Source organism: Oncorhynchus mykiss, chromosome 20 (genome assembly GCF_057628025.1).
Source record: "Oncorhynchus mykiss isolate SJ-2025 chromosome 20, ASM5762802v1, whole genome shotgun sequence".
Classification (NCBI taxonomy): Eukaryota; Metazoa; Chordata; class Actinopteri; order Salmoniformes; family Salmonidae; genus Oncorhynchus; species Oncorhynchus mykiss.
In genome coordinates, this window is record NC_143041.1 from 32,215,396 (window position 1) to 32,230,851 (window position 15,456).

At 42.7% G+C, this 15,456-nt stretch overlaps 1 protein-coding gene across 1 annotated transcript in view; it reads right to left on the minus strand.

Annotated features, from left to right (window-relative positions):
- The window catches only part of desi2 (desumoylating isopeptidase 2), a 44,436-nt gene that overhangs the window by 1,053 nt on the left and 27,927 nt on the right, over window positions 1–15,456 (minus strand). The window contains exons 2-4 of the mRNA XM_021576341.3: window positions 15,112–15,184; window positions 13,041–13,134; window positions 2,870–3,011 (exon numbers count right to left, since the gene is read on the minus strand). Coding sequence (XP_021432016.1) covers window positions 2,870–3,011; window positions 13,041–13,134; window positions 15,112–15,184 — 309 coding nt within the window. The remainder of the gene's footprint in view (window positions 1–2,869; window positions 3,012–13,040; window positions 13,135–15,111; window positions 15,185–15,456) is intronic.

Consider the following 15,456-nt stretch of genomic DNA (forward strand, 5'->3'; position numbering starts at 1 on the left):
GAACAGTGAGACATGCAGCACTGATACTAGAGTGCTAGGCCTTACTGGAAATGGATCTGATGACACTGTAGCGGTAAGGCATTTGGCCCTGCTAAGCAGGATAGAGCTAATGGTCCTTGAGGTATTAGAATGAACTGCACTAGACTGTATTCAATTGGGCCCTTATTCATCTGATGGACTGGGTGCTATTTCAATGTGAAAATAGTGTGTCTGTATCGTCTTGCTAAGTATGGACATCATTACAATGTAATGCCTTCATTAATGGACACTAGCCAGGACCATTCCTTTTATCACCGAGTGAATGGAAGAGTTTACTTCTGTTCGAGACTCTGACAAAGACATCTGTGTTGAATTGTTATCTGTCCCCTATCACTTCTCTAACACCTATGACATACTTAGAATTTCTCACATCAGAATAAAAATATATTTCCTGTGAAAATAGTGCAACCATAAAACCAATCTTTTCAAACCATGTGGTCCAAAGTGAACACCAAACAACTGACCCAGTAAATGCAGAGAAACACAAATGGCCCTTTCTTTCAAAGCGTTATTAGCTGTAGATTTTATCTTTAGTCCTCCTGACGTCAAATTGAATTATTCCATTTTGGAAAAACCCAGTCTTGGATGGGAAAAGCCTCTGGCTGTGAAAAACTAGCCACGTGTGATAACAGCAGCAGAACTGAGGCAGAGAAGAGAAGGAGGATAATCATTTCCACTGCCCTGCCTCATTCTGGAGGCCTGATGGGATGGAGCTATAAAATAGCCTTAATGCCACAAACAAGCCTGCTATGATGGGCTTCAATTGTGCATGGGTTAACATCCTTGCGAGCAGTGACATTCATGTTCTCAACTGCACAATGTGATTGTGAGGTTGTTAGTCTTTGCCTACATTTCACATGAAAAGGCAAGACATTGCTCATGAGGCTTGATGTAGGCTACCAATGACAGACATACATATGTCTATATAGGCTTCCCATGAGAACTAGGCCACCAATTACAGGCTGCCGTTCTGGATGTAGGATTTCAGTACAGAAACCACACAGGTCTGAAATAAATAACTGTCACACCTAGAGATGGGGATCTGTGGTGGACATTGCAGAGCTAATCGCATTCCAAGTTCTCTCTCACAGATTCCTTCACTGCGGAGCAAACGTGCACAATCCCAGGAGCAAATCAGGCTGGCAGAAAATGAAACTGTCAAACAGATACTTCCCACACAACAAGGAAGGGAGAGAAGCGCTGTATGCCTGAGGCAGACCGAGGAGGACATACCCATTCTATTCCTGAACAATTATATCATCCAATAGGGAGAGGACTCTACAACAAGAGTACATATTTAGGCTATGCATAGTATGTATTTCATCTTGAATAAGGATTTGCTTACATTAAACACAATTTTTTTGGAGGGGGGGGGGGGGGGGGGGGGATCGTAAATGACTAGAAACAACGCTCTGACTCAGTCTACACAATACATTGTCATACTAGACGTGTGTGGTTGTAGAAGTGTTAACAAGACAATGAGGTAAATGAGTGTTTCAACACTTCAGGAGGAGGGAGAAGAGGAGCTGGTTTCACTGTAAATATGTTCTTATCCAGAGTGTCATCAGGCCCACTTCATTTGCCTTTCAAATGCAGAGACATAATCAGTGTCAGAGACACCAAAGACTATCTGGAGTATTAGTCACCTCCCTCTTCACCGTCCCCAGGAAACACACTCACACATATTTCACAGCTCAAGATGGCCCCTAATAGACAGGAACCACCACAGAAGTGAATATCCACTGTATTAGTGCAGTGTTTCATTATAAAGATGGGAATCAACAAGACCAAGGGGTGTAAATGATGGGAGAAGGCAGAATGCTCGGTAAGAATGGACAATAAGCCTAACTTCCTCTCTCAGAACAATTTGGGTCGATTACACTGGGTTCTCAGAGGAAATCTTTTTATTTCCCCCCCCCCACCTTTATTTAACCAGGTAGGCTAGTTGAGAACAAGTTCTCATTTGCAACTGCGACCTGGCCAAGATAAAGCATAGCAATTCGACATATACAACAACAGAGTTAAACATGGAATAAACAAAACATTGTCAATAATACAGTAGAGAAAAATAAATAAAAAAACATTTAACTATGCAAGGAATTCTATTCAAACAGTCACATTGTAAAATACCGCAGAGCAAATGTTATGGTCATCTTAATTTCTCTTCCAAGGAGAATGTTAATTTAGTAAGCATGAGACCAAAGCCCAGAGAAGGGAAGAGCCCCCGTCTCCAGGGGTAACCTGAACCTATGCATTGTGTGAGCATGCATGTGTGTGAGAATGAGTGTGTCTGTAGGTGTGTGTTGTATTTGCATATGTAGGTGTGTGAGTCAGGAGGAGTTTCTGTCAATGGTGTATGACAGGCCTGGCAGCTGGGGCAGTGTGTCTGGGCTTGTAGCAGAGCTCTCTAATCCCTGTCTGCAACACAGATGCTGGGTGTAATCATACTCATTATTCACCCGCTCCACCAATCTGCTCTAACACTGTACTTTTAAACTCATATTGCTTGGCTTTTACTCAATGCACTGAACTAACACAGGTTGAGATATTTGTCGTCTGTCCTGTGGGAGGTGGGGGATTCTCCTTCTCTTCTCTTTGTGAGACTGTGCTAGGCTGGACCTGGCAGGTTCAACGTCAGGGCAAAGTGGCACTACACCCAGGCACCCTGACCTAGAATGTTCTAGCTCAGCCCTGTGACGCACCCTGGACAACACAGGGATATAGGCCTTTGTCTTTCCTTAAGGAGAGCTTGGGCATAAATAATATATGTACGTGAGTGGGTGAGAAAGAGGGAGCGAGAGAGAGTGGGTGTGTTCAGAGCGTCCCTTACCTCCGACAGGGCTGAGGAGAAGTGGTTACAGTTCTTGTGCATGAGGTGGTAGGCGTTTCCCTTGTACTCTTTCCCCAGCTCCTCCATGATGCGCTCCACATCCTCCTCTGTGAAGTCTGTGCTGCCCAGAACAATGGCCTCTCTGATTCCAGGAACAGGATCAACACAGAGAGAGAAGGTCACTTCTAAGCACATTTTTTCATCATAGAAGAAAATGTTTTACATTTTACCATGAGAAATTATAATTCCTACTTCCTACTTATTGTGAGTATTCAAGATTTTTTGCCGAGCTCAAGGGCAGTTTTGCGGATGTAAAATGTTGCCTAAGACTTCATAATCTACCCTTTGTCATCTTTTAGATTAAAAATGCTACTGTATGCATGGAATCTACACAACCATCTGCACAATGACAACACAGGCAGAGTTCACTTCAATTATAGATGAAGCTCTTCATCTTCACAGGAGTGACTCAGCCTAACCAAAATGAGCCGTGGGGGAGAAGTGGACCACAGTGTTAGCCACTATAGTATCTTTGGAGCATTCTGTACTAAGACAGGAGCAGCCTCATCACTCAACAACCACCATCATCTGAAGATCAGAATCAACTTCATTCACCAAGGACATTTACACACTCTGAATTGTACTTGGTGATATGGTGTTGCTCTTGAAAGACAACATTTAGAGACAGAATACAGACAGGAGTTCACATACATTATATACAAATAAGTAGTGCACATAGAGCTATATAGATAAAGGTAAGTTAAGGAAAAAAGACCTAGAAATCCATGCTGGAGGCATTATGTGAGAGGGCGTGACAATAGTAAGGCAACCCCTGGAAATTATTCTATAGTAGATACTGCATTTAAAGAAATATATTTTTTAAGAAGAACGCCAAAACAATTGAGTCATTCAACCAACATGACTGTGGTGTTTATAGCCTCTCCCAGTAGTATGCTCCTATTGCAGATACACAAACACACAAAGTTTACTTAGAACATGTTCTACTCATTGGCATCAGTAGCAGAGTGCCATGGGGTGCCATGGGGCTGCTTAACTGTCACATGTGCAACCAGAAAATTAAAAAAAAATAATAAATAAAACTCTAGACCTTCACTCCACACACAGTGATGCATACAAAGCTCTCCAGCCCGCCGGGTTTCAATTCCCCGGGTTTCAATTCCCCAACAGAGAGGAAGGAGTAGGCTGTCCTTGTCAATAAGAATGTGTTCTTAACTGATTCCATAGGTGTTATTTCATAGTTTTGATGTCTTCACTATTATTCTACAATGTAGAAAATAGTAAACATTAAGAAAAATCCTGGAATGAGTAGGTGTGTCCAAATATGGCGCTGTACAATGTGACGGTCGGGAGTAGGCTTGGCTCTCAACCTTTGTCTCTCCCAAGCCCGTACGGGAGTTGTAGCGCTACAACTCCCGTATGTGCTCGGGATTGACGAAAGACAAAGGTCGAGAGCCATGCGTCCTCCGAAACACAACCCAACCAAGCCGCACTGCTTCTTAACATAGCGAGCATCCAACCCGGAAGCCAGCCGCACCAATGTGTCGGAGGAAACACCGTGTACCTAACGACCTGGACAGCGTGCACTGCACCCGGCCCGTCACAGGAGTCGCTAGTACGCGATGAGACAAGGATAACCTACAGGCCAAACCCTCCCTAGCCTGGACGACGCTAGGCCAATTGTGCGTCGCCCCATGGACCTCCCGGTCGCGGCTGCGACAGAGCCTGGGCTTGAACCCAGAGTCTCTGGTGGCACAGAGACCATTGCGCCACCCGAGAGGCCCCCATATACTGGCAAGTTTGATGTATAATTACTAACGTTAGGTAGCTAGCTAACATACCGGTACATACTGCTTTAATGATATGCTATGTGGTTCGTAACGACAGCGTAGCTAACAAATTGTCAGCCAACATAACGTGTAAGGTAACTTATTTGAAAAGTCATTACTTTATTACATCGAGTAGCAAGCTACCCCTTGGTCGTTAGGGCAAATCTGGTCTGTGATAGGTGGGTTTCACACCTAGCTCGGCTATTAGACTATTCTTTAGTAAAAGGTTGAATAGTCCATTGTTCAGCTATTAGCTCCCCTCCCCAACTTGCAACAAACTGTTGTTACTCCCATCTCGTTCCTCGCCCTCTTCCACATGTCATTCTGTGGGTGTGCTGTGGGCGCTTGTGGGCGTGCTGGCAGGATATGGCAGCACCTTCGGTTGTGCATCAAGAATTCTGCAGAGCAAGTTTGTATGACGGTCTGGTTATTCACAGGCAAATTGTTATGTGCTATGGAGCTACATTTGTGTCTTTTTGTCGAGAGCAAAACCTTTGACAATAACTGTTCTGAAAGCAACTTTTTTCCAATTCAAAGGAAGTCATAGCGGACCTCTACAAAGGACTGTGAGATGATGGCATCTCAGGTAACCAACACTGGGCAGTCCTCCATCCAACTTTTACATATCTCCTACGATTCAGTGTCGGTAAGTAACGTAACGTACATACCGTAGAATGATAAATCATGCAATTACTATTCTCAAGCTAACCAAAAGCATTTAGCTATGAACGCCTGTTCTCGCCGTTTTCAGATGATTTAATCTAACTTTCTTTCATGGCAACTCATAAGCAGGCCATGTCCTATTTGTTTCATAGTCGATATATAATCATATTTCATGACAGTGTAACGGGTAGCTTTTTTTACAGAAGGATGAAAGAACACAATATGTCTGTCAGGGAATGCTATTCTGACATGTCAGATGAAGAGTTCGACCAGAAAGTCAGGGCCATGAAGGCGAGGATGCCCCATGCGGGCTTTAAAATGGTCAAAGGAAGTCTTAGAGCAATGGGCCATTGTGTACAATGGCGAAGAGTTAGGGAGTCTTTGCAGCGTGTAGATGGTGCAGGTATTATTGCCAGAATGATCCCACTTTGTTGCATTGCAAAAATACTCTGTTCCTGCTCCCCAGTCTCTCATCCACATTGATACAAATCATAAATTGATAAGGTACTAAGATGTATAAATACACCAAATCTAAGAAGTTAATTTTACTTTTTTATTCTTACTTATTCATAGACACATTTTCAATGATGTATGAACTTGGAGTTGGTAATACATACAGTTGAAGTCAGAAGTTTACATACACCTTAACTGGAAATTTGTGGAGTGTTTGAAAAACGAGTTTTAATGACTCCAACCTTAGTGTATATGCAAACTTCCGACTTCAACTGTAAATAATGAAGCAGGTTAATAGGTTAAACACATCACTTTTAATTCCAATGCTCTTTTTCAAGATACATTGTCATCTTTGGCGGTATAGATGGATTTTCAAAGAAGTATATCATTTTGTATACATATTGCATATTTCCCATCACCTAGTAAACAACCACAATACCAGTCTGGTGTTAAGCTTTCTGTGCTGTATTGATGTATTCTGAAAATGACATCTGCTGCTTTAGATTGAATGGTCATATCTCAGTTATTGTGTTCATATCTACAACAAAAAATAACCTATTTTCTTTACTTTCAGAGTGCGAGCTGATCAAGGGGTCAAAAATGTAGATATTGCCAGGTGTTCACTGTCCGGGGAACAGGCCGTGGAAGCTTTATTGCTGCCAAAAGTGTCCGTAACCAGAGGTAGTTAAACTGTTTTGTTTTCTTTTTCTCTTCCTCTCTGCCTGTCTTGTTGTACATGGAACCTGTCTCATATGCATTCATAATTTTTTTTTTTTAAAGATGTCAGCTGCTAAATTACAGATTTACACCACAAACACTCAGACATTTTTCATTAGACTATCTGTTGCTGCCAAGTCATGACTTCCCTGGGGGTTAGCCTTGCAATAACCAAGTGGTGAGACATAGCCCTCTATATTTAAACGTTTCAGGTTTACTCCGATAGAGGTTATGGAATGCATGTGATGCAGACACCTCAGAGCCACACACAACTTGCATTTCTATAACCTCGGACCCACCTCAGCGTTCCCTATTCATGGAGGAAGACCACAGGGCCACGGAGATTTGAGTGGAACACTAATGGAGAGATGTTTGGAGTGCTGTGACATGTCAGTACTACAACTTACTGCAGTTTGGAGGAAGGATACCTTGACCTGTCGAATTCTATCCACCTGTTCTGTTTGGGATATGTGTTCCTACCTTTTCAGAGAGTTGGAATAATCACCCTTTAAGGTGAACCTGACACCTCAACAGCTGTGGCATATCGGAATGCTCCAAACACCTGTGCACATTTGTTTTTGCCTTAGCACTACACAGCTGATTCAAATGATCAAATCATCATCAAACTTTAAGTGGTATTTATGTCTAATAATGACATCTCCTGTTTGTCAGCATAAAGAGCCTGTTTTTCAGCATAAAGTACTCTGTAACCACTTAGTGTGGACACCAGGTTAGACCACACACAATAACAGTCTCTCGCTCCCCTTCACTTCATCCCCTTCTCCCTAAATCCTCTAGGTTATATCAGCTGTGTTGGTAAACCCCTACCGCATCTGAACTGGCTGACACAGAGGGCACAACACGATCATAGGTGGGAGGTCACTTGGTCAGGTCAACAAGGAAGTATTATTAAAGAGATGCTTTACATTGAAGTACAGAGATGTAGTAGTCCCGGAGTTAATGATCCAAGGTCAGTTTTGCATTTCACCTCCTGATGATTATGATGACTGACCGTGTTAGAATAAAAAAAAACAAGGCTTAATCATGCTCTCTCTCTATCCATCTGTCTCTCGTCTGCGGGTATGTTTGATATGAGAGCGGAAGCCAGTCGCGTCATTGCCACCTCACCCACTCTTAACTGGTTATGGCTGCAATCCCCCTATTGGGATAAGTGTCATCAACAACCGCTGAATAGCATAGCGCTACATAGAATAAATATTACTATAAATATTTATATTCATGAAATCACAAGTGCAATATAGAAAAACACAACTTAGCCTTTTGTTAATCCACCTGTCGTGCCAGATTTTGAAATTATGCTTTTCAGCGAAAGCAATCCAAGCGTTTGTGTAATTTTATCGATAGCATAAAATTACATTATGCATACTTAGCATCAGGAAGCTTGGTCACGAAAATCAGAAAAGCAATCAAAAATAATCGTTTACCTTTGATGATCTTTGGATGTTTTCACTCACGAGACTCCCAGTTACACAACAAATGTTCCGTTTGTTCCATAAAGATGATTTTTATATCCAAAATACCTGTTTGTCGCGTTATGTTCAGAAATCCACAGGAAAGAGCGGTCACAACAACGCAGACGGAAATTCCAAATAGTTTCCATAATGTCCACAGAAACATGTCAAACGTTTTTTATAATCAATCCTCAGGTTGTTTTTAAAATATATAATCGATAATATATCAACGGCAAACGTCTTTCACAGTAGGAGGGAAAAGCAATACCTATCCAAATTCTGTTGCGCGAGCAAAACTCATGTGACCACTTGACGCGATGTTATCGTTCTGGCTCATTTTTCAAAATAAAAGCCTGAAACTATGTCTGAAGACTGTTGACACCTTGAGGAAGCATTAGGAAAAAGATTCTGGTTCATATCCCTGGTTAAATCCAGCAAAGGGGGCTATGGAACATGGAGTTTTCAAAATAGAAGCCACTTCCTGTTTTGATTTTCCTCTGGGTTTCGCCTGCAATATCAGTTCTGTTATACTCACAGACAATATTTTGACAGTTTTGAAAACTTTAGTGTTTTCTATCCAATACTAATAATAATATGCATATATTAGCAACTGAGACGGAGGAGCTGGCCGTTTACAATAGGCACCTTTTCATCCAAGCTACTCAATACTGCCCCTGCAGCCAAAAGAAGTTATGATAACCGGCCTTGGGCCACCAGTTGGCCCGAAGGTTAGGAGACACCACTAGAGACACTAATCTGAAAACAAGGCTCCCTAAATTTTTATCAGCACCTCGAATGCGCGACCCGGGATGGGAAAATTCTGGATCATTGCTACTCTAACTTCGGCGACGCATACAAAGCCAACCCTCGCCCTCCATAAAGGCAAATATGACCACGGCTCCATTTTGTTGCTCCCAGCCTATAGACAGAAACTAAAATAGGAAACGCTCGTGCTCAGGTCTGTTCAACGCTGGTCCAACCAATCTGATTCCATGCTTCGATCACGTGGACTGGGATATGTTCCGGATAGAGTCGAACAACAACATTGAAGTAGACGCTGATTCGGTGAGCGAGTTTATTTGCAAGTGCATCGGTGATGTTGTACCAACAGTGACTATTAAAACCTTCCCCAACCGAAACCGTGGATAGAAATCGTGGATTGATGTCAGCAGTCGCGCAAAACTGAAAGCGCGAACCACTGCTTTTAAATCAGGGCAAGGCGACCGGAAACTTCACCGAATACAAACAGTGTAGTTATTCCCTCTGCAAGGTAATCAAAGCATCAGTATAGACAAAGTAGAGTCGCAATTCAACGGCTCAGACACAAGAGAAAGTGGCAGGGTCTACAGTCAATAATGGATTACAAAAAGAAATCCAGCCCCGTCGCAGACCCCGATGTCTTGCTCCCAGACAAACTAAACAACTTCTTTGCTCGCTTTGAGAACAATACAGTGCCACCGACACAGCCCGCTACCAAAACCTGAGAGCTCTCCTTCACCGCAGCCAACGTGAGTAAAACATTTAAACGTGTTAACCCTCGCAAGGCCCGCCGGCCCAGACGGCATCCCTAGCCGCGTCCTCAGAGCATGTCCAGACCAGTTGGCTGGTGGGTTTACGGACATAATCAATCCCTATCCCAGTCTGCTGTTCCCACATGCTTCAAGAGGGCCACCATTGTTCCTGTTCCCAAGAAAGCTAAGGTAACTGAGCTAAATGACTATCGCCCCGTAGCACTCACTTCCGTCATCAAGAAGTTGACTAGTCTCTCAAAAACCTTTGAGAGACTAGTCAAGGATCATATCACCTCCACTCTACCTGACACCCTAGACCCACTCCAATTTGCTTACCGCCCCAATAGGTCCACAGACAACACTACAGTGGTAGGCTTGATTACCAACAACGACAAGACGGCCTACAGGGAGGAGGTGAGGGCCCTCGGAGTGTGGTGTCAGGAAAGCAACCTCACACTCAACATCAACAAAACAAAGGAGATTATTGTGGCCTTCAGGAAACAGCAGAGGGAGCACCCCCCTATCCACATCGATGGGACAGTAGTGGAGAATGTGGAAAAGTTGTAAGTTCCTCGGCGTACAAATCACGGACAAACTGAAATGGTCCACCCACACAGACATAGTGGTGAAGAAGGCGCAACAGCGCCTCTCCAACCTCAGGAGGCTGAAGAAATTTGGCTTGGCACCAAAAACACACAAACTTTTACAGATGCACAATCGAGAGCATGTTGTCGGGCTGTATCACCGCCTGGTACGGCAACTGCTCCGCCCACAACCGCAAGGCTCTCCAGAGGGTAGTGAGGTCTGCACAACGCATCACCGGGGGCAAACTACCTGCCCTCCAAGACACCTACACCACCCGGTGTCACAGGAAGGCCAAAAAGATCAAGGACAACAACCACCCGAGCCACTGCCTGTTCACCCCGCTATCATCCAGGAGGCTAGGTCTGTACAGGTGCATCAAAGCTGGCACCGAGAGACTGAAAAACAGCTTCTATCTCAAGGCCATCAGACTGTTAAACAGCCATCACTAACATTGAGTGGCTGCTGCCAACATACTGACTCAAATCTCTAGCCACTTTAATAATTAGAAATTGGATGCAATAAATGTATCACCAGTCACTTTAAACTATGTCACTTTATATAATGTTTACATACCCTACACTACTAATCTTATTTGTATATACTGTACTCTATACCATCTACTGCATCTTGCCTAAGCCGTTTGACCATTGCTCATCCATATATTTATATGTACATATTCTTATTCATTCCTTTACACTTGTGTGTATCAGTTAGTTGTTGTGAAATTGTTAGATACTACAGCATGGTCGGAACTAGAAGCACAAGCATTTCGCTACACTCGCATTAACATCTGCTAACCATGTGTATGTGAACATTTGATTAATTGTGATGAACTGAGAGAATTAGGGTAGCACTGTAATTCATTAATCATATGCTGTCTGCCTCTGTTCTTACCTCTTTCCCTTTCTGTCTTCTACACCTCTCCCCACCTCGTCTTTCTTTCTCGTTTTATAATGCACACCATAAGTGCATTGATGTACAGATTGAACTCGTATTTATAATATAATATTACAATTATAATGCATGTATTATGTATGTATAACACCTGGATAATGAACTTTCAATAAAGCGTTTCACATTCTCCACTGGTTGAAATTAAGTATCTCATTAAAATACTATCCTGTGTCCTCAGATTAATGCAGATGAAGGGAGTTAGATGCAGTTTTTCCCCAGAATGTATATATGAATTATTAATCAGCATTTACTTAAATCATGTTTCTAGTCTATTGCATAGTTACAATGTGTAATCATTGATCTCCCAGGAGCGGTAAACACTGTCGAAGTGTATAATTGTAATACATACATGCAGACACAGCATCATTCAAAGAATGGAGTTTGATACACCTGGTATTGGATATGACTGAAAAAGAATGTCTTTCAGAGATTCATAACTGAACTGCACCTTTATTTGCCAAGGAAAAGTACATGATCAGTGAATATATTCAATGTTCAGGCTACAATGTGGGGATCTCATGTGTGGTAATAACTACAGTACATGTATATGGTACTTGCATCCTTGGCACAATAGAGTTCTTATATTATACTCTATCCATAGGCTTCATTAATGCATTTCAGACTTGAAGTTGATACAACAACTATGATAGCTGAGGTTCATAAGTTCTGTACACCCGCACATTGGCTCAGTACCGGTACACCCTGTATATAGCCTCGTTATTGTTATTTTATTGTGTTACTTTTTAATTATTTTTTACTTTAGTTTATTTGGTAAATATTTTCTTAACACTTCTTGAACTGCACTGTTGGTTAAGGGCTTGTAAGTAAGCATTTCATGGTAAGGTCTACACTTGTATTCGGCTCATGTGACAAATAAAGTTTGATTTGATCTAGAGCATAACGTATGCAAACAAGCTATAGAGCCCCACACACAGACAACCAGGCACTCACACATACAGTACACACAGACTTAACCAGGCACTCACACATACAGTACACACAGACTTAACCAGGCACTCACACATACAGTACACACAGACTTAACCAGGCTCTCACACATACAGTACACAGACAACCAGGCACTCACACATACAGTACACACAGACTTAACCAGGCACTCACACATACAGTACACACAGACTTAACCAGGCACTCACACATACAGTACACACAGACTTAACCAGGCTCTCACACATACAGTACACACAGACTTAACCAGGCACTCACACATACAGTACACACAGACTTAACCAGGCACGCACACACAATCAAAAGTAGCCAGACACCAACTTGGGGCTTGCATGAATGCATGGACATCTACAATGACACGCTGTAGAAACACCCCAACCCCACACACACGTTCTTCTGTACTCTTATACAGTCAAGTGTATTCATAACATTCTATGTCAGTCCAGCTGGGATTTTCCTCTTCTTCCACCTCCATCACTGTCATTGTAACAGTGTGCTTCATTGAACATAGCTGTAAAGGCTCGACACTTCAACATGGCAGAGTGTCCTTTACAAGAAGGCAGTATATAATGATGACCATTTTAGGGAGCATTATTGTCACAAAATGATTGCAAGATAAAGACAAGAAATTGGCCATGCAGGTTGTCTCCACAACAATTGAAGAAAGAAAAACTGTCAGTAACCATTAGCTATTCATGTGACCCTCAGGATTTCTGCTTCAAGCGACACTATGTGACTTCACGGTATTCTCGTGATCCTATGTTCCGCTTTAAACAGGAAAAAAATTACTTTACCAATATGAATAGAAATGACCAGTTCAGAATCCATCACAAGCAGTGAAGAAAGAACATATACGTCAGCAACAGTACTGGTTCCACTTCAAACAGGTTTAAGGATGTTCTCATGTTTTAGCTCAAGTATTTGGCAACTAACCATACCTTGTTTTTCGAAATACAGTGAGAAAACCCTAAGTGCCCTCCATTTAAGCCATGATACTCACTTGAATTTGAATGTCTCCCCGAGTTCTGTGGCATCCCCTGGCGTTATCTCGAATATCCCTGAAAATGGATATGGGTGTCCTCCATAGGCAAACTCTGAAAGGTCAAAGGTCAGGCCATTGATCAGATCACACAGAGGAAGTCAAACACACTATACAAAGATTCATAGCACATAACAGTAGTACTAGTAGAGGTTGGTGGGAAATTAACAGGGCTGTGGGGTGGTGTTACTGTGTTGAGGTAAGTGTGGGGCTGTGTTGCTCTGTTTGAGATGAGTTGGAGCGGGTGGCGGTGACTGTGGGGCGGGTGGCGGTGACTGTGGGGCGGGTGGCGGTGGTGTTGCTGTGTTTGAGGTGAGTGTGTACCTGTGATCAAATCAAATCTAACTATTGGTCGCATACAAATATTTAGCAGATGTTATTACGGTGTAGCGAAATGCTTGTGTTCCTAGCTCCATCAGTGCAGTAATATCTAACAATTCACAACAACATACACAGATCTAAAAGTAAAATAATGGAATTGCTGTGTTTGAGGTGAGTGTAGGGCGGGCGGGGTAGTATTGTAGTCTGTTTTGATGGGCTGAGGCAGTCTGAGGAAGCCAAGTCGCAGACGCGGTAGGTATTTATAGCTCTATCAGTCCGTGTCTAGCGCTATCAGTCCGTCTAGCTCCCAGCTCCATGATGAATGCAGCGGATGGGGATCTCCAAAGACCCTGTTCCCACCCCTCTGATGTACTCATGCAGCCTGCTACTAACTCCTGACCTGAACGCTTGTGCTGAATTACAATAACTCATGCACTTTCTCCATAAATGACATAGATACACACAGCACATCCATTTCACAGAATGTATAAACAGTGTCAGTTTTGGCAAACTCACACTCTCATAAAGACAGACACACAGTAAATAATTGCCAGCTTGCGCTGCTCATAAAGTAATGTAAAAGGCAATAATTATGTGCCTAATCCACACCATCTGTTGCTGGGATTGTCAGTCTCCCTGAATCAGCTCAATTAAGGGTAAACAAGCCAGGCATTAGAAATACCCAGGTCCATCCTACCATGCAACTGAAGGGGTTGCCATGAGGATATATTTCAACTCAGAGCTTTCTTTTAAAATGTATAGATGAAAGCAGCTTTTAATAGGCTGAGCTGTGAGGTTGAAACCACAGGCGAGACGCTGATTTAACAGATTGAACCACCAGTGTTTTCAACTAAAACAACAATTCCAGTTCTCCTTCTTGATCAATAAAGCAGTGGCTGCTAAACACATCCTGGCTGAAGGCCAATCCTCCAAGACACACAGGCTAGACAGAGCAACTGGGAGGCTGATTCTAGAATAAAGCGGTTTTAAAAAGATAGACTCAGAGATATGACAGACGCAGACAGTAAACCAGGTGGTCAATTTCCGCAAGAATTAAGAGTGAAACGTGAAGGGTGAGGCTCAACTTCTCTGCGATTTTGGTGTCCTGGCTACCACGCTGTAACACCGTGAAACGAACGTGGGCAAATGCGCAGATTCTGTGTGTGACAGCAGTCTTGAATCTTGCTAATCGCAATATCTGCAGTGCAGCTCATAGCAATGTAATTTAGCTGGGTCTATTTTTTTAATTAGAGGAAGAACCCATTTGATCCTGAATAACAAATAGCCAGAAACAATAAAATGGCAAAAGTGTGTGTCTGGTTTGTAGTGAAGCTGGTAATTAGCTAACAAAGATTCCTCTGGTTGGGTTGATATGGCTTGTACTTTGGGGGGGGGGGATCTGAGACGTGTAGGCATTATGAGTAAAGACGAGTTAGCAGCTACAACAATTTGAAACTCTTCTTACAAGTTTATACTTCTATCCTTATTTTATTTCTACCACCATCTGTTACAGTCCTGATGTCAGGTACTAATAGTACCATAGTATCGGACTCAATGCCCTCTCTACTTGACGAGGCCTTGCAGACAGAGGAGTTCTACCCAGCAGCACCTGACAGCCCAGCAGTTCACTGGAGTGCCTGGTTGTGTGGTTGAGCTTTGGTCAGTCAGCCCCACCCAGGGCTGTTAAATAGCAGCGGGGAGGTTTCCTTACCTCTGCCGTAGATCTCGATCCCTGAGTGAAAGACGCCAATTCCCAGATTGGTGGTGAACTCGTTGATCCAGTACTGAAAGAAAAAACGAAAACACCCGTGATCATTACGACTGCCTCCAGACGAAAAGTATGAGTAATACACAGATACACAGGGGTACTCTTTCAAATGTTTACTACAGGTTAACAGATGGTGTGAATAAAACATGTGAAAGTCACTTTTCTATGAAAGGACAGTGTGTGGAAAACACAAGCTTGACAGTCTGAACAGTGAGCAAAATACTAATCATATGTTGCAAGATGATGTGCATTCTCGCTCTATTCAGTAATGATACATGTATGCATTTG